Source organism: Trichoplusia ni, chromosome 13 (genome assembly GCF_003590095.1).
Source record: "Trichoplusia ni isolate ovarian cell line Hi5 chromosome 13, tn1, whole genome shotgun sequence".
Taxonomy (NCBI): domain Eukaryota; kingdom Metazoa; phylum Arthropoda; class Insecta; order Lepidoptera; family Noctuidae; genus Trichoplusia; species Trichoplusia ni.
This window is the reverse complement of record NC_039490.1, coordinates 6,575,997-6,597,653: the sequence shown is the minus strand read 5'-3', so window position 1 is coordinate 6,597,653 and position 21,657 is coordinate 6,575,997. Positions and strand designations below refer to the sequence as shown.

The following is a 21,657-nucleotide window of genomic DNA, read 5'->3' as shown; positions in this document are numbered from 1 at the left end:
TATACCGGGATTTGTAAAACGCTAGTAAAGACATAAATGACTAATTATTTTGCTACTACAGAGTTAATTGTTGCATGTGCAATTGTCTCTTTATTTATGCAATTGTGTTATTGCAAGAAGATTAGTTAATAATTCATGCCCAAGTCATCAATTATCACCACCTTAACATGCAAATGAACACTTAATAACCTAATGAACTTTTATCATATGCATTTATTGCATCTTCTTACACAGTCTTTTATAAATGCACACGTTTTTCATGATGTTTTCATAGATATAATGTTGCAAATTAATCTCGACTTCCTTATTAAGTATGAGTACTTCAATTATTATTACGTAAAAAATGTTAATCAATGCGGAATATTGGTGGTGTCAGCACGACTATGGCCGTATTTATCGTGGTGTTAAAAAATAGCGCGTGTAACTAAGTTATGTTATACATTAATCCGTAAAGGTCAATGGCTATTGAATAATAGGCACTTGAATTTAATCTGTTGCGCGGAAATGTTTCGCGGAATTGTTTAACCACTTAACAAGCGCCTATTAAATCGAAAAAAGGGATAAAAGTATAAAATAATTATTCAACTATGAAATTGGATTCTAGCGGCTCTGGCTCAGTACTTTAGTTAAAAAATAACTAAGAGAAAGTTTTGAAAGTAATTTTTTTTGTTTAAAAACTCTAAACTGGACCAATTTCCTTTTGATAAAACTATTGTATAATTACATGTCTCAAGCCGTAATACTCAAGCAATAATATTATTATCTGAAACTCAGTTCCTACTTAATAAAAAAAGAAAAACGTAAAGACAACCATGTAATTACTTAATAATCTCCTTACCTTATCGGCAGAATTTGCTAACTTAGACATTCATCTTTCGCAAACGATACCTTCTCTAGCGTGTTGATTTTAAACAGTTTCATTTTATACTATTTTTTGTTAGGCAATCCACCAAGCAATTATCTGATGATGAGTTCGAAATCATCTGATACGACGCAATACACAACATTTATTTACCTGTTTAACGTATAATTATATTAAGACTACATTAAATTAGCCCCTGTTGATTGTAATCTTTATTCAGTTCTGATATCTATGATCTAATAGTGACATGAGAGGCCATTGTCGTTGGATATTGATACATATCAAACAATAGTTGAGTTATATGAAGCTTGACTCTCAATACTGCAAGTAAATATGTCACGGTCACGGGCACTTGGATCGTGATGTATTGGAATGTATTGTTTTAAAAACATTTGGAAATCATGCTTGAAAGACATGTTGATATTGTATAGAACTAGGTACATATTACCGTGTAGAATTGTAGAGACAACTAGTGTTATTGATTTACGTTTTTTCTATCAATACAAAGTGTTGTTTATTAGCTGTCTAGCACTCAAAATACAAGCTAATCGTTGAGACTAGATGGTGTTGTGTGAAAAGAAAATGTTGTATAATGGCTAAATAAAATGGCTTTTTAAAACCTTTTTTATTCTTTGCACGTACATTATGAACGTGATAATTATGTTAGTGGTCATGACAATTATGATACACATTTACTATGCAAGGAAATAGGAACTAGAGCATGACCGTATATATAGAACGCCATAAAAAGCGGTCATCTTGATTTGACTAACCATTTTTGTCAATCTCACTCTCAGTATCTGCCACGTCCGCCATCACCGCAGTAGCTTTTACGTCACGCTTATATAACACGTAAGGATATGCCGTATTTAGTAACCAATTACTATGTATTATCTAAGCGCTTATTACCTACGCATACCTAATGCCTTTGAGGAAAATTAATATATCCTAGACAAGTAATGGAAATGCAATTTATTAGACATGTGGTACCTTGACCCACCCGTACCGGGAGTTAGGCCTTCGATTCAACACTTTGGCATGTAGGATGAAATTACATCATTTCAACTAATTTAATTGGATACAATAGAAAATTGAAAGAAATTCACGAGGTTAATGATAATTAGAATTCAGGCGGTGATTAATCATCTTATTTATTTGCAATAAACAACGAACAGTTTTGTAATAATATATACGGAATAGATTATTGTAATAACATATTTACCTTGAAAACTATCACTTAGCTTCAATAGTTTTACTTGATACTATAAATAGCACTGTCTTTGATGGTAACATGTATCAACGGTTATTCTAAAAGTATCTGCCTAACAATAAGGGGCGACCGATAAAGTGTATAAATGCAGATCAAGTGCATTATAAAATTCAAAAGGTGGGCAGACAAAACTCATAAAAAATTCCCGTAACATTCTTTGTCGCTTGGCCTCATTTATTAAACCCTCGACACCAGAGACCCAGAACAGGATGCACATATTGTACGTTATTCCAACTGTTGTATTCTCTTTTGCATTCTTTACACGCCTTTTATTCTGTTCACGCAGTTATTTTCTATCTTAAAGAATTAACTAATGTAATAAGTACAAATAAATAATTGTATAGAAACGGTAAATTGCATGAACATTGCCTTTAAAGAGCATATACTTTTTTGGGTTTGGTATATTTTTGGATCTGGAAACATATTGTAAGTTATACAATGGTGGTCAAAGAAAATTGCCAAACATGTCAGGATACAAAAAATACTAAGTCACTTGCGGTTTCAAATTAATGAAGTCATATTTATGTGAAAAACAACTCCATTATTATACATTTTTTTATCATATGTCGATGCGTGGGTAGATGTTGTTGGTTGCCAAATTTCGAGCTCAAAAAATACCTTAGGATAAGTAGTGTAATTATGTTTATTTATTAATAGGATCTACCAATACGACTGAATCAATGAACAAACTAGGTATGTCGGTCACTCGACCATCTCGGTCAATGGATGCTGGGGCCAGCCGAGCGTGCCGCGAATGTGGCACGGATGCCCCAGCCTTTTGAACTTGACCCTCGAAATGACCTTCAAATATAAGTTTCTAATTTACGAGCACGATGTTGTTATTATATTGCTCGTAAAAAATTGCTTTTTGTGTGATTACTTGAGACGCTTTGATGAGTACCGGTGTGTTTGATTTTTTAAACGTGTTATTGCTAGCTGTTACCTTTTTTATTTTGTTTGCTGTTAGCAAAAACATAAACGTTGGGGCCAGGTGGCTGCGATAAAAATGCCCTCAGACGTTGAAGAAAATTATTGTGTTTATCAGCAGCAATCAGATTATAATATTTAAATGGAATTGAAGTGTATTGTTTTATCAGTTTTCCGAAAATTGCTCAAACAGACAGCCGTTTCAATCTATAGTCTGCTAAAATCTAAACGTTTATGGTGTCAGACTGTAAGGTGAACATACTATTTACTTGCGGAAAATACCAGACAGTTCATTCGCGAAGCCGTCTTTTACCGTTGAGTTTCCAGCGAGACATTCTACCCCTCTAATTATTACTAACAACTTTCATTTAAAATGAAAAGTACTGCGAAGTCGTTTGAATAAGATATTATGTTAATTTATATGTGGTGATGAAAATACGGTAGAGCACGATGCGCAAGAGTTCCAGTTGCTTGGGTGAGGACACCGTGAACTTGACCGTTTCGGCGGATGCGTCTGCGCACCGGTCAGCCGCAGGCACACAGACGTGCCGAGAACGTCATGATTATAGAGCTGGTATCCGTTGATTTACACACAAAACAATAACTCATGATCGTTTTCCAATTAGATAACACTTTGTCTTACGTACCATTCTTTAAATATAGGGGAAACAACGTAAAAGTACTTATTATTTATATTTTATTATCTGCACTGGTCTTGTTTTTTATTTTTCTATATCAAATACTAATAACACATGTTATCTAATTTAATTTCTTGTTTTATTTGGAGAGCAAAGTATGTTTGTAAACAGGATGTCGTGTATCTGCGTCTGTTTACCAAATAAATACCTGTTCTATATTAGTTTACGTGATTCTGCCGTTGTTCGTCATACAGTATACGTACCTGAGTATAATAATTTTAGTACCTATTAATGTTTCACATATTGCATGACTAATTTCAAAAGATTTAACTAAATAGTGCCGGTAAGTGGGTCGAATGCTTGACTCTACAAATTGGTTGTAAGTGTTAACTTGTTTGTACAGTTTACGTATTTGCCAAACGTGTTCATGTTTCCGAGTGGTCTAGTTTCTAGTTGTTCGTCGTTTTCTTCATAGAATGTTGCCACATTTCTTTCATATTTATTTAGTTACAGATAAGGCAACGCTACTCAGCGGATTCTAAACTATTTTTATAAAACTGGATTTTTCGGTTTTTTACATTACCATAATAATCCTTAAACTTAAGAATATGTAGGGTAAACTCGATCCCGAGCCAGTAAATGTACAGATATGTGCCAGTTGTTATTGCAAGCATTAACTTCTCGCGGCAATGGACCGTACGACATGACATGTGGCGGCTGTCGACACTGACACTCGACAAATTGCCCGGACCACACGTGATATATTAACATTCAGACTATTTGGGTAGGAAAACGAAGAAGGAGAACCCAAGTTTCATGACAGAAATTATCTTAAATAAAGCATAGGCCAAAGGGTAACCATTTGTGCTCCAAATACATGTAACATAATTCTTCTACTTATTATTTAGAGGTAATACAAGATGAGATATAAAGCTCTACGCAGATGTTGACATGTTAAAATATTCTGACGTAGCAACATCGTAGGCGTTGTGTGCTTTTGATTTATATCTTTGATAGGGACGACTTACGTAACAGTCTCGATTAAGAATTCCTTTGTCCTCTCGACGGGTATTTACATTATTAACCATTTTTACAATTTATGAATAAAATGCACGCGTATGACGCCTGTACGAAGGCACAAGAATAAATTAATGACGTGTGAATTCATTAAGGATCCTGAATTTTTAAACGGATGGGTAAAACCCTGAGATTATAAAAGATTCCTGCACGCGATTGTACGGCTTGTTGTTTACATTTATTTGTATTTATAAATATGGTCTATGACTTACGAATTTCAAACAACAGAGTGGGTACTCCACCTGTCAACTTGAAACTACTTTGAAAATGTAAGGAATGTTATTACCAAATAGAGATTGTGAATGACAGCCAGCGGGTCTATATCCATTCGGAACTCCAACTAAGGTCAGAATCAACCGCCGTATAAGGATGAAACGGAATGATGCAAAAAAACTCCTGAGAAATAGGCCACGAATGCATTTCACACGTGATGTTATGTTTCCTCTGAGGTTTTGTTGACCCAAAAACAAAGGCGATTTAAAATCGTGACATGCTTGGGTCACAACGTTACGGTATTTTGTTCTTTCGCGTAATTATTTTGTACGACTTGTGCGTTGACTATAAATGGGCCTTTTAAAATAATCTGATCGATGCCATTGATATTGGATTACTCAATTTAACTAAGCTCAAGGCTCGACAGCCTATTTAGTTTTAGTTGTTACTCTCTGTAAATTTGATAAAATAACAGCATGCGTCCAATACTTTGTTATCGACGTCATGAGTTATGTCGATACTATAATTAGTTTCCCTTTCGCTTTGTATGTTACTCTTGCAATTTATTCCATTGCGCAGAATGTATCTAAATTCCTTTTGTCATATATTTTTAGTAATTATGTGACTCGGAATGTCTTTCTTTTCATCTAGCTACGTGCTATATTAAAATTTGGCTTCAGATTATTGCGAGGCTCCTCTGACAGTTATCTTTATATTAATCGTATTAAGTACAGACTAGTTGTGTAAACCTTAATCCTGAATAGCAGCACCTATTATAATTATATCGCAACTGCTAACAAAACTGTTTACCATCGCCTACGTGTAACCCATATGGTCCATTGTAAAACTTGATACTTGCGAAAGTATTTGTATAATAATGACTGTCTTGTCCTGTTGCGTATTAATTCTTGGATTTTAATTATGTATTATTCCAGTACGATGTTCTCGTTAAATGAATGTATATATTATAAAAGATGTTTTAATTAAGTTAACACAGATGTTTTGTATTTCTTGGTATCGGAAACATTGTTGTTTGTATGGTTCGTAGAAATCATTCATTTGTTATTAATTTTATACGCTTGCCTATTTAAAAAAAAAAAAAATCTGCAAGTTGATAATATCCGGTACCTACATTCATTTATGTATTTTTAAATTTTACATAGAACGTTTAGTCTGTGCATTTGATCATGCTTCCATATTTCAATTGAAACGATGATCTTCACTCTAAAATACAAGTCATTGTTTTGTAAAATAATTTTGCACGTATGATGATCGTACAAAAGTATAAATTTGTAATCGTACTGCGTAAGTTTCTTATTATACTCTATTTACCTGAGACATTCGTGAATCATAGTCGGCTCGTGGGTAGGCAGTACATGCAGCAAGGTTATGAAAGCATGGCCTTTGTCTAGTGGGCGCCACCGGTTCGAATACTTGCGATTCTTTTATGGTGCGTTGTTCTCCAATGTAATTGTATCGATAGTATTTCTTTCCATGACAATGCGAATTAATGATACTCGTACATGTTAAAGTTCTATAATTGATTGTGGAATTGTTTCAAAGTGCACTATGAATGTTTTAGATGAAGGAGTTCACAATGCACCGATTTTCCAATAAGTCAGCTGGCTTGCTATAAAATTAGATTGATGCATGCTGCAACAATCAAATTAAATACTTTTCTATGTTTGAATCGTTGGTTTATTGAAAAAATTAAATTCAATCAATATGTTCTGCAATTCGTTTGCCCTTTCTTTGTTGTCTAGAAACTTCCATATTTCGCTCACGTTGCACATGTATTGAAAATGGGGCGGGGCTCTCACCGCCTCCCGTACACTCGAACACGATTTCAGCTTTGTTCTCTATGATAAATATATGTTACTCCGGCGAATGTATGTTCACGACTATGCCGTGCGGACCCGTTGCTGGGTAACTTGAAGGTCTCGAATAGCAGGCAGTTTAAAGATCTTAATCGGCGACACTATATTGCAAACCTAGTTCAACCCATTTAGTCATATTTATTTAGCTTTTTCTTTGTTGTTCAAGTGTAGAATAAATAGCGGATTTTAAAAGGTAATGATGATCTAATGAAATCCAACTAAGTAATTATCATTATGCATATTATGTGAGGTTATACATATCTTATTTGTCAAGGTTAGAACTGACTGAATTAAGATTATCAATAAGAGCATCTGCATAATAAAGCTCAATGCGGCAAACAAGCGCTTAAAACGAGCCATTAATACAGTCTGTGGTAACTTTTTACCTATTATTATGTACACTTCATATTATAGAGCGTCATAAAATGAACTGAACCGTACCATCTTTGGCTCGTAGTTTTATTTGTAACGATGCACTGGTCCGCTGCGCATGCGCTGCGACCTTGCAAGGTCGACCGCGTGCATCGCATTACCCACATGGAAAAGCCGCAAAAAGTTGCCGGAACTTGAACTACGTATAAAGTGGCTTTTTACATACATAAGTTAATTATTCGTAAACATGTCATACCATTTACATTTGTAACTTGTCAATGAGTATTACTAGTTCAATGTAAAGGCTCGTTACTACCTAACATTTCGTTACTACAATTTTATACTAAATTGTAGAGTCCAAGTACACAGTAAATATCTAAATTCGAAGATACAGCATGAGCCAGACGTTTGTATGACAAGTCACTTAAATTGTACATTGAGTATGAGCAGTAGTGTATTAAGATTTTTTAAAGTGGAGACTAAAACCATTCCTCCGTCCGTTACTCAATAGACCAAAATTCCATACATTAAGAAAAGATTCTTCTTAAATATGTTTTTAACATGACAGAAAGTGTTGTAAGTAGGTGTTGCTCTGTGTTGTTTATTGATCTCTCTTTAAGTGGGTCGGATTTGCTTAATCCTTTGCTGAATAAGAAGGTAAAAGGAAATCTTGGCAGCGCTTTTGTCCGTGATACACGTGCTTTGAATAAGTCGAGAGAAAATAAGCTCAACAGAAACTGAATAGGGAAAACATTCATACTCGCTTTGTGTTTCTGAACGTTATAAATTTGGCAACATTTATATGGCAACGGGTAAGACTAAAAACGGTCAAGTCTTTCAGTCTTCCAGTCAGATAGTTGCCATAAACGAATCATGTGTATTTATTTTGAGGATATTTTAATACAAACTAATTCTGATAATTCATTGTAATGGTCACATCTTCAAATTTCCGCGGCTGTACGTAGTAAAAGATATTTTACTACAACATTAAGAATTTTAACAGCTGGGTTTTGAAGTAAGATTTTGCACAGATTTAAGCGAGACAGCGCATTACACAGCCTAAAGCGGTGTCTACATTCCATGGATCTTGGTTTCTTCCTTAACACATCAGTGACATCCGTATTTCCGCGTCTCCACGATTCTTATATCCGTAAACCCTTTATTACCCTTTACTAAGGTGAGAACATTACTATAATAAAGCATTTCCTCAATTTGCTTGGAAAATACTTGGTCTTGGAGAATACTTCGACACGGAAAATGCAAGAGTGTTGTGGTTTAATCGGATATGGTTATTCATATTCGTTATGATCATAACATTTATACATTCATTTAGTACGTATATGTTGCATATGTTTAAACTATAATTAATTTTTGAATGAATGAATGACACGTTGTTTCTAATTTAATATGCCGATGAATCAAATCCAATCTCAACATAAAGTTCACTCATTGCCAGCTATCGTTCATCCCACAATGTTGTCATTTGACCTTGTGTATTCTTTATTTATATTTTTGTTATGAATCTCATCACGAATACAAAGAACTTTTAACAATAACTTGGACTTGATATCTTTGGAGAATAAAGGATTTAATCACACTAGAATAATGGTGCCTGCCATGTTAGTCGTTTGTTGCGAGTTTCGCAATGAGATTAGCCGAATTAATTACGAAGTCTTTCCCAATTTGGTAATAAGTATATTGAATTGAAATATGAATAGGACAACACATGGGAGCTTCGTGTGCGATTGTGTTTTAGGACGAACATTTTTTGACCGTTCGAATGTTTTCTTGGACTAAGTTGTTTATTTCCATTCACAGTACCGAATATAAAAAAAATTGACCGGTCTTCGACAAACTGGTATATATTGCGTAATTTCATTGTTAGTGCAAAGTTTTAACACGCTACGCTACGATGAATCCACTGCACGAATAATAATTAACGAAAATATCTAATAACTCGGAAATTGGTAATCCGAAACAAGTACAGAGAAAAGTATTTAGACCGTGAATTATTAAAGTTTCTGACCCAGCAATCGCTAATAAACGTCCAGATTGCTTAATTAACATATGAAAAATAACACTTGGTGATTTATTAATTATAACTAACACGCCTTGTTACGGTTGTAATTAGGTTCATGTATTGCAGTTAATAGAAAATTATTGAAAATTTTTGATTAATACGTAGCTTTTTGTTATAATTTATTAGGAAAGGTAGATATAAGGGTCGATTCTCATTATAACAGCAACGGCGCAGCAGTGCGACTCGTGCAGCCTCAGAGGACTGTGAATTAGTATTCTCGTATACGAGATTCAGACTTATTTGTAATATATTGAATCATTGAGGCCGTCAGCTGCTGCGCTTTCAGTGTGTAGTGATCTTAATAATTAAACATATCATATGTAGGCTTCGAATAAATAATATTGATTGAAGCCTTTCCATAATACAACGCAATGCGAATGGGCGATTGATTTCCCATATACACTTTAACGAGTATGTTATTTAAACAACAATAATGCCATAATGTTTACTTAGATTTAAAAACAAGAAACAAACTCCTGATAAGTTTCCCACACTTTGTATAAAAATAATGCAGTATTGTATAATGAAAATGAAATTCCATTCATTTTTATATGATCAGCTATAAACATATAATCATCGCATGAACTAGATTGTAAGCAGTCATTTCATATAACGAGTGATTTAAAACCGGTCTGTAATCGTATGCAATGAGCATAATGTTTGACAGGCTCGTAACATATGTTACAGTTGATTGACACCCGCGTTTCACTTGTCTTTGGTAGCTTAAGGCCCCCGTACACAAGCCATCACAAGTCTTCTTTACCCGACGCTTTAGTCTTAGCAGGGGCGGGCTTCTTTTGTTGGCTAGCCTAGGCGTGCGATTATTTATTTCACCGTACGGCTTCTAACATTAACTAAAAAAGTTCGTAATCGCAGGCGCGCATGTTCACAGAAAACACGTAAATTACTAAAAAAAAATCCGCTAAATCATGCTAGCATCTAGTTTCAGTACCAATCTCAAGTTTGCTTGTCGATACACGGTTGCAGCAAAGACAAACACCTTGGGTTTCTGATGCATAATTAATATTGCTCGTGTATAAAGAGTAAGTAGTATCTTAGTTTTTACGGCACGTAGCCAAGACTGATATATTATCTTAGAGGTGCAAAACATTACTGAATGAACTAAAAATATTTATTAATCATGAATTATGCAGTGTATTTGTTTGGATTGAAAAACATTTACGATAAATATGTTGATTGCTGACATCTTTACTGGGGTTTGCTTCTTTTTATAAATAAAAGGATCAAGGTTGTATTTTAAATACTTACCTGAGAATTCCATCACAAATGAGCGTATCTACAGATGTCATCGTTTCAAACCTCCTGTTGTTTATATAAAAATGCAAATTGACTTTTTGTTCGTCATGTAAATGATAATCGTAGATGCGTTTATGTAAGATGCCCACTGCCGCCGACAATCAACCATTCAACATGATTGGGACTTAATACAGCATACAATGGCTACGCTTGCGCAGAAACATCTAGATGGCGGAAAAGTTCGCACGATAACTCTAATTAGCATCGCTAAACGTATCTATAGAAAAACTTGACTTTTGAGTAATGAGCCTGGCAGTCACGTCACTTGGGATAGGTCTTAACACTCGTTCGTGTCACATTCCTTGAATCCGATTGACGTAATTATACTTCCGTACGAACTATTTGTTTAATTGATCACTTTTCTTTCTTTGTGTAACGTTACGAGTTATATAATCGAGAATATAATTGTTGAGTTCCATTAATGCAATCAATGATACGTATTTAAATTTTGAGTTAATTGTCTATGGTTGATATAATTATATACGAAATATTAATTCTTACATGGAATATGTATATTACTGCTTTTAAAGTTGTTCTTTAAAAATGGTCATATAATAATTGAATGTCTGTTGTTACAAAATTATAATATCCATTTTTTTTTTAATTTTCTTGTATACCTACTTGTATTTTGCAAAATAATTTTACCTTTAAGGTGTTTTTTTTTATTTACTTAAATTTGTTTCTTTTTCCCGGTACTATTTACTAAAAACAGATCAACACAAATTAATATCAGCTTGGGACATTTAGCAAGTTGGTCTGATTACGACTTTTTACTCGTGGGACCTTTTTGTGTTGATAATTGTTTTTCAATGTTTGTCATAATATCAGCTCCTCTTACGAAGAAATACGTCATTATAGCGTCTATGTATTACGGGAAACTAATTGTAACTTAGTCTTTTTAATTGTTTACCTCGTCTTCAATAGTGGGAGTTTAATTTCTTCATTCTGCTTCATGTAAATTATACATCCATTGTGATATGTTTATTGTAGTTTAAGGCCTTTATAAAATCTCGCCAAGCTTGCATTCACTTAACTTTCTTATTGTTTAAGTCTTCGTAGTATGGTCGTGAATGTTAAGTGCTACCTCACTTAAGAAAGTATTGGAGAAATAACTGTTTATTTGTGCGATACTATGCATTTTACGATTGCGATTTTCCTCGCGGTCGCAGTAAATATTGTATGTTTTAAAATATCTCGAAAGCGATCTTATTCGAGCTTTCACAGGTAGGTATTGTCGTGCTCAGAAAGTTTTTTCACTCTTCGCGACTTAACACTTATATAATCAGGGTCAAAAATAAAATTAAGAGCTACGAAAAATGGATAAGATTTTTAATAAAAAAATTACGATTCAAATCAGTATACACGCAAAACGGATTTTTAAGTTACCTTTCGGTAATAACTAGGTTCCTTAAATTATTTATACAACATATGAACGTGCAATGTATTTTAAAATGCGAGTAATAATAAATTTACAATACAAAGAGTCCATTAACAAAGTCAGTATAAAAACCAACGATAATTACGTATTATCACTATCTGTATACAACGTGTATCAAGTATTTAATACGAAATTAATTGTGTACCTACAAGAGAAACAATAGTTTGAGACACACTTCACATACAGTCGCAATTCGTTTCGTTATGCATATTCTTATAAAGTTGTTATTCATGTCCTCTTATCTAGTCGACATGTTTTTGATGTAACAGTAACATTGCGTGCCGTTACGACTACGATGGATACTTCTAATTGAACGTTGCGTAACGATAATGTAATATCTTTTCTGTTGCCTCGTTTGAAATTAAGATACAAATATTTGGTAATTATTTTATGAGGTACTTACATTTAATTATTGTTGCTAAATTCGAGTTTATTAGACTGTTCAATGGGTATTGGCGAAAATTCAAAATGTTGTGCAAAATTTTAGATTAACGGTTTGTGTGCGTGTTAGTGGTTCAATAGTATATGTATGTAGCCCTTATAACTAAGTCGAATACTACAATCGTTAACGTCAATAAAAACGCTGATGGCAGTAAAAAAATGTATGGAGTTGATAGGTTAAAGTCACTTGCCTTATTGAAACGAAATGTCATACATTTCATTAAGTCCTTACATTCCGGCGTTATCCGTAGAAATGTCAATTGGCTCGAAAGGCTCTGCCTACTAATTGTCACCGGGGAAAGGAAGGCACAAATTGAAAATCAATCTTTAATCTAATCATGACCTCAATTTAATTATGCTGTTAGCTACCTCATTATCCTATATGCCTGAAAAAGCAAAATGCTTATGGACCCGACTGAACACATTAAATAGTAAGTTTATATCTTGCAATATTTTAGGATCGTATAGATAAAAAAAATCCTATAAATATTTTAATTAAGTATCGCTTAAAAGCGATATCATATATCTTAATCAAATCGTAACTGAATTTCATTGCCATCTTACGAGTTGTCTCTGCCAATAAAATGTAAGCCTTAAATCTCATATAAAAGCGGTCTTAAAAACCAACGACTGTCTATTATTAGTGGTTTCTTTGTTCTCTGGGATTGTCAGTTATAATCACTGTTGTTATCTACCGCACTAAAACCGATAATCAAAAAGTCATTAGCATCTATTAAATATTATCTCTTTTTGGGAAGCGAGTTTTAAAATAATTATCTAAGATTATTTTAAAATTTTCTTTCTAATCTAACACTCGCAGTTATTTGACACCATTTTTATTCATTTACAATTGTTACACATAGGTTTTTTGCTTCTATTAAATTTAGAATAATTTACAAAGTGTTAACTGAAAAGAAAAACGTATGAAGTCTAGAACATTCAATTGCACTCAAAAACATTAACATCTCATTTAAGTATCGACTGAGACGTAGTTGAAATGTTAACAATAAATAAATAGAGTAGTGGCAGACAGATATCTTATCGCATACAACTGTCACGTCAACCCGTTTCTCCTGACTCCTGAGGGCTTGCCTGTACCTCTTACAATAAGTCTTTCGCAATCATTAAAGAGCGACGACGCTATTCATCGTGATGTGCGCTATCACTTTTCTACAACTACAACAACATTACTTAAGGAGGTAGTAGTAATGTAAACAGAATGATAACAAGCTAATAGATCCAATTAACATATTACCGAGAGTGAAACGTAACATTTACCTTTCACCTTAATAGCGAGATGTCGATACACATTCAATTACATGAGACGACTGTGTTCTTACACTTTGATAAAATCGAATGTTTACTTGCAGTTTTTTGTGTCGGCAAATGCTTCACTAAGCTACTTGCTAAATGGTCACTAAATAATTTTAGTTGTTAGTTAAACATTTATTCGATTAAAAAGAGATATGTTTATTTACTATAGGTACCTCTAACTTTGAGTAAGAAAGAAAGAAAAAGTGTTTTATTGCGAACTTGAACGCATACATAACACAACAGACTAATATAACATGAAGAAAAAGATATAACAAAAAGAAAAAAATATATGTAGATATAATAAAAAGAAAAAAAGTATGAAGATGATTCCGCTCTTGTGGAAATAAGACGTAAAAATATAACATATTAATCTATATAACTTATTTAAGTATGATAATGCAAACCAAGGCACCTAGTATGCAAGAATTGTGCAAACGGACATTATAGCGCATCACATCAATTAGTCTTGATACTAATAAAACGTAAGTTTTATCACGCCTGTAATATTAATTGTAACAAAGCTACACGCGTAAAAAGTATTAAGTAGCCGCCTTAATTACTTATGTATACGATGCAATTTGTGATTTGAATATCATCTATAGCGTGATTGTTATTTGCGATTAATTAAATAAAACAATGGCTTGATGCAACGTACCTCAATACAAAACGTTTTGTTATCGAGTTTTTACTATCCTTTTATTAGGATGAAAAAACTACCTAATGTCAATGTATTATTGCCTTCATTTACCTATTTTATTTTTATACATAGTTATTTATAATTATGTATTTATCAACTCTTTGGTATATTTCGATACTTTCACTGCTATCGGCCCCTTTGGTTATTCTTTAAAAAGTTAAAACGTTCTGTATTAATAAAATGCTTGCCCCAAAACTATTTGCTGTCGACCTAATGATTTTTAAAATTAAGCTTGAAAGCCCATCATATTTCATTCGTGGAAAACAAGTCAAAGGATTTCGAATATACTTAGTATTTTTATCAATTGCAGCTTAAGAACACACAGAGCTTTGTATAAGGCATTGCGATTGTAATGAACCATGATTATACGACTTGCAGATCGCAACGTCGCAACGGTATTCAATATTCCACGATCACGTTTCGGCATTAATCAGACACTTGATTAGCTGCTATCCAACAGTTTTTATCAACATAAATATGAATACAGATGCGATCACATGCGTTTGTCTGCCTTGCACGTATTTAACGTATTTTTAATTTGCTTAAACATCATGCATACCGAAGTGTCGTGCGACGGGAATGTCTGATTAATTACATGCTGTGTACAGTCCGCTGTGTCTGCATTGACATGGATAATTGTAGTTCTGCATGGTTGTGTTCTAAATACATGAACACATCTTGAGAACAACCTTTAAAGGTGTAGTGTAGAGTATTTTTTATTAATACAGTTGGGATTCAACAAAGCTCTAATTGAATTTAGCTTCTACTACTAGATACAATAATTTTACGATACTATAAAATTACTGAGCTGCGTTTATTTCACACTAGTCATGTTTAAAGTGGTAGAGTCAAATAGCCTTATTTATTACGTAAATTACTTACCTATTAGCAATTGTAAAGTAAAGAAATTATATCCGTTATTGACGAAATACCAAGAAAAACTGCACCGGACCGTAACATGGCCACAAAACGATTAGTATATACAAATGTAAGATTAATATGCCTTCTGTACGTAACATACTGCTAGCATACTACATAGTGGTACTGTCATGGCGGACGGGATCGTGACCAGGGCGCGCGCCTGCCACCTGGACTGATATGTATATAGAATTCCTAAGATAGCCCGGCGGCGTCGTAGTAGCTAATTAATGAGCTATCAGCTCCGAGATAACTTTGTCTCACTGCACGATCAATCGAGAACGTTATGAAAACAAATAACTAATTCAAAATGCAACGAAATGTTACTTAGGCCATTTAATTAACGTCACGATTGTTCTGATAATATACTAAATGACCTCCGCCCTTTACACCAGTAGTCAACAGTTACTCGCAATTGGATTATGAAGTTTTATTCGATGATATCTTAATCATCTGACCTATGCTGTAGATTGTAGAGTTGACTTTCGCTTTACCAGATAGTTGACACTAGGCTTTCTATCACCACGGCTGAATAATATTATTACGTTTGTGGAAGCGTACTCGTGATTCACGGCCTTTATTGCCTATCGGTACCCATCTTCCACATCTGCAATAATATTCATGGATCTTGTAATAGTTACTTAAATCTTTCAAGTATGTGTTTTTAAGTGACGTGATCAATGAGTTATTCATTAGTTACACAATCTTTGGAAATCTTCATAATGTGGTTTAGGGTAAAAACCACCAAATGTTTTATCTGACACTTAGAGCGTTGCGAGGAGTCATTGTTTGATTTACCTTAAAAGAAGGACTAAAAAACTATCTATACATTAAATATAATTTGAAAAATGTGATGACTTGTACTTCCATTAAGGATGTAAAAAAGTATGATGCGCCGCAAATGCGTCGATAAAGACGACGCACTTATACTGTCATTTGTGAAGAGAAATTGTCTTTTTTTCTCTTTCTTACGTCAATTACGCATGTGAATGTGTATTGTTGTTTATTTTGTAAAAACATTTGCTCTTAAAAGTGCTTCGGAGATATTCGTTTTGGTCTTTTTTGTTTTTATTGAATTTCATGTATCATCATTTCCGTATTGATTTGACCAGTTACAATTGTTATTGTTATTATGCCCAAATATCATATTCATTATCTTCTATCAAAAAATTGTCTCTAACGATCCAATTAGGAAACAGTTCATTTACCTTATTATAGATCTATTTATTTAATACGTTTTTCTTTAGTACAATTAATATATTACTACATAAATTTTAGTTTCCTTAATTAATGTTTTTGTTAAATTGTTACAGGTAAGACAAAATACAATACAACATCTTCTGCTATGCTGATTATTAGTGAGAACATAAGCGGAGCGGTGAGTAAACGTCACAGTAATTCAGCTGTATAGACATAATCTATTTACTCGTTAATAATTAATTAATCAAGTTAATAACTGCATCTGCTGACTCGTTATTCAAAAAGCCCTTTTTACAATTAATACACAAAGTCACAATTCGTACAAGCAAGTCCTTACATTATTAGAAACTAAAACCTTGAAACATTAGAACGGAAAGCGTGTTTCACGACGAACTTCTAAACCTATAGGTACACGATACTTTAACATGAATTCAGACACATTCGTTTATTATTTTTTAAAGATCACGAATCGGTTCTATTGTAATATTTAGATAGTCGTCGCTACAAGCATTGTTAAACGGTCACAACGACAGTATAGAGACAACGATTTAAAGTTACATTATTTTATTTGAGGAAGTTTGACAGCATACTACAGGTTGTAGAGAGGCACCTTTCATGGATAACTGCATTTTAGTTCTTGGAAATTCTAGTAAAGGTACATGATATACTTGGAGAAAAAAAATGTACGTACAATGTTATTTTTAGCAACTCTACCAACTTACATGAAATTTTTACTGCATTCGGATAAACGAGCGTGTTCTTTTTTATGAAAATGTACGATTCTAACTACTACTGTAATAAGCAAGACAGTATTTGGAAGAGAATTGCTAATTTATGAATTTCGCTGAAGGTCCAACCTCGCTTTAATAGCGCGTTCAAATCTTATTAAGATCCTATCCTTGCTTAAGATTATCTTAAGCAAGGATACGATAAATTAGTACTAAATTCTAGTTATTATTACTTCCATAGCATGCAAAGGTAGCAGAGGTCTATTATCCTATCGAAAATCATAAGCGCGCCAAAAAGATCACACTGCACATAGTTGATTTTCCGATGGAAAAATGTTCTAACATTAGTTCAGCCTTATCACCATTTTACTTACGCACGAAATTTTGTCAACCCCACAAACTACTTTTTTTCCAACTGCACCTAAGTTTGATTTTCCAATGTGGATATTGAACTCATAGTTGTAAATGAAAATAAGTTCCTGTATGTAAAACAGATGCTGCGAAGTGTAAAATAACAATAAAATTATTGTTTACACTTCGCATTGATATGGCCTACGGCGATGCAGGTATAAGTAATGGCGTCTATGTGCGAGCCGGATGTTCCGAGGTGGACGATGTGCCAACTGATTTTCCGCGATTGCATATTTACTTACGCTATGTGACTAAAATAATGTAATACTTTCCCTCACTGAGAAAGCTAGCTAGAAAATACTAAAACTAGATAGAATTTATAGAAATTTGCAATGCAAAAATCATAACCTAAAATTGAATTTCTCCACGCTTTGTCATCAATTCGTAAAGTTTTCGTGAATTTCTATATGCCATTGATCCATTTCTCTTCGCAATACCCAACTCTCTTCATATTATCAATCTTCAAAAAGAATTACCCTCCTTCTAGCATAGAAGAGTAATTACATTTACTAAACTATGTTTAGAAATCAATTCTCTGTCAGGAACTTTCTTTTTTTGTAGATCATCCTGTATACACGCCGTTTCCAATACACCTCAGCGTACATTATTACGAGTAATTTAATACACAGGTATAACAATCAATTATTTATTCACTCCAACGATATCCTGTTCGATAAATAATGAGAATACATGAGTCTATATTTATCCGTTGGTATAAAGTTCTACATGAAGTACGAAAGGATATATTTAGTTCACAGCGAAATGAGTGGATAACTTGCATGAATATAAGTTCTGCATTAGTTTACGTAAATCCATCGGAAATACTAAAATGGTACGCAATAAGTAAATTAAAACTACCCAATTCACGAATAGGTATATTTGTAACCCAAAATAAATTGCCACTCAATTTGAATCATGAAAATTCTAGCCAAATTTAGCCTATACATGCAGTCTTAAAAAAATCTACGGAGTGGCACCTACTACTATGGAATGTAATAACAGTATTTTCAAAGTTCAACTAACATGGTATTAATTGATCATTATAAATCTGTATAATTCCATTTAATGAACACAAACAAGAAATGCAATGTGCAATTAGACGACTTTATCATTATTTTGTTTAATCATATTGTGTTGAATGTTAATAGGTTTTGGTTCTTTGTCTTCTTTACGACACACAATGAGAACAAGTATTATAAGTCATGTTTTTATAAAAAGCAGTGTGTATAGGCCCATAGGCATTCGATTTAAAAATCAAATGAAACTTTGAAGACTGAATCTTATACTTACGTCTTTTCAGTCTCGGAGGTGACAGGAAGAAGGTCTTATTGCCATCAGGTTACTACGTACCTCATACAATAAAATAAATAAACAAAAATCGTTTTATAAACATTATGTTCAATATATTCATTTGTGACGTTTCTAAGGTTAAATTGTATGTGACAAGGTCAGTCATACACCTATGTTATATAATTATCGTGTTTTCGGCATGTGGACCCCTATAATTAAACTTTGTTTCAACGTAGGAAGTGATTGCGTGTGTTTTGAAATGCATTTTTACTGGGACTTAGTCACTCATGATCAGAGTTCTTTGACGAAGTTTTTTATATCAATCTTTGCTTTTGTTTTGTCTGCGTGGGTGTAGTCAACCGTCTTAAACCTCTTCTAAATGAATTTAAATCTTTTCGATACCATTCCTTTTTATTCGTCCTTGCACGAAAAGGTATCAAACAGTATACTCTATATGTATAGTGGTAATGAAATAGGTGTTAAACAGTAGTTACTATTATTATTTTTTTAGTAACCTTATGCTTCTTGACCACCCATTCAAGTTGTCCTATGACTAGTACTTTCATCTTAGATAATACGCCACACTCTGATCACCTAGTAACGGAGTACCAGAAACGTTCATATAACGTACTAGATTCAAGCTATCAAAAGCTACGTAACACGTTAATGTCATCCGCATGTAACTTACTATCTCAGTCTGCTGTCGTACATCCTTCTAAAAGAACCATCTTCATTTTGTTGATATAGAAGATCTGTTAAGCCATGACAAGGCTATTGGTTCCGATTTCAAATAAATGTTTTAAAAAAGGGGCTTGTGACTGTAAATGAACATATCTCTTAATACAAAAATTCCGACATATCAAATCATATCAAAATCTTTATTGCAAACGTTAATGTACACATACAGGTGGTAAGATTTAATAGAAACAATTATCGAAACAACTTTTAAGTTGCTTTTTCCTTGTAGTTTATATATCATAAGTTTATTATGCCGTAACATAACTTAGATTGACTTTCGTTCATGGTTTTCACCACCCATAACGTGGAATCATATAAGGCAAATCTAAATGTGCCGAGTAAGACTTACTAAGTTGACTTTATATTGTTAAAGAAGTTTACTATGTATTACGTAGCATAAAAACTTTATTTAGCGCTCAAACTCAACGTCCTCATCGCATTCACTGCAAGATATCAAAATGTAGAATTATTATGCCAATGTTTTTATTATGAGAGCGAAATCCATCTAAAACTGCTGAGTAGTATAATTTATGAATACACAGAAGTATTTGACCACTTAACGGAATTAATTACGAGGTTCGAACTTATTTGAAGACTTAAAAATTATGAACAATGTCGAAATTCAATAAATATTCGGTTTTGTATAAAGTCAGTTTGAATATAAGTCATCGATTTGTAGGATAAATACCGTAGTATCCGTTTGGAGAATGACTATACATCTTATACATGTGATCGTATGTAACCACTAATTGTCAAGCATCGTCAATCATTTTCCACATGTGATAATTATGCGGTTACGACTTCGTGCCATTAATAAATAGTCTTACTAGCATGACTATATTTGGTATAATTATAATTTTGTACATAATTACAGATTTATTTACCTAAAAAAAAAACTGTATTTTAACTAAGGCTTGTAAACCATATGTATGCCATCAGTCTCCACACCGAAGTTAATTATATCCTGCACTATAAAATACTTCGTTCCATCACATCTCTAAGTTAAAATTTGAATTGAGGAACTATTAATGTAGGGAGATTTACATACAGGAGATTAATACCTAAATACGGAAACATCAATCCGTTCGAAATTACCGTAAGACTCAAGCTATTTACTTTTAATGTGTACCTAAAGTACCGGCGGATAGATATCTAAGGATGTCTTAATATAATTTTCGACACTTAATTTTAAGTGTCGACTAATACATACAAGATTCGAATACGTGCGTAAGGTTGCATTAGGTTCAACATGCTGACTCCCGAAACTATTCGGCTCTGTTCTTGATTGAGTTCTCGATTCGATCCAGAAATGGCACTACTGTACCGAACCAATATCGAGAATCGTGCCACGAATTGGCGCGGTTTTCGGCTTTCAAAGTACCAGCTCGACCTAAATTCGATTCAAGCAGAACAGCACATACAGTCAGTAAGTCGACGCTGAGGGTATGAGGTGAATGGCGTGGAGAGTTCACATACGCAATAACCTGATTAAGCTCGTGTGTTTTTTTTTCGTCTTTTTAAAAAACGACTCCCGAACTAAGGAATTTAATCCTTGTGTCGCGGGGGGTTTACAAATCAGATGCACAATGACACCCAGACTCAGATCAAGCATTTGTGGATCACACACAAATACTTGTCCTACGCGGGGATCGAACCCGCGACACGACACGCACTGTGGTTTTGGCGTGGTGACCTCAACCACTCGGCTATCCGTGCAGTCAAGAAAATCTGTGCTGAAAGTTAACCCTAATGTAAACTTCACAGCGAAAGGCCAGGCGGATGAGCAAATGCATATTTTGTATTAAAAGTCAGTTCTCGAATCTAAATGGCAAATTATTCCTAGAGTAAA

The 21,657-nt window shown here is 33.6% G+C and overlaps 1 protein-coding gene across 3 annotated transcripts in view; it reads left to right on the top strand.

Annotated features, from left to right (window-relative positions):
- The window catches only part of LOC113500141 (N-alpha-acetyltransferase 15, NatA auxiliary subunit-like), a 71,248-nt gene that overhangs the window by 35,041 nt on the left and 14,550 nt on the right, over positions 1-21,657 (top strand). Inside the window, exon 12 of one of the 3 annotated variants that reach the window (XM_026880838.1) lies at positions 16,755-21,359. The exons of 1 other annotated variant lie outside the window; for it this stretch is intronic. In XM_026880838.1, coding sequence (XP_026736639.1) covers positions 16,755-16,852 — 98 coding nt within the window. In that variant the 3' untranslated portion in view covers positions 16,853-21,359. Of the gene's footprint in view, positions 1-16,754; positions 21,360-21,657 lie in introns of those variants that run through there. One more of the 3 variants, XM_026880836.1, reaches the window with a different exon arrangement.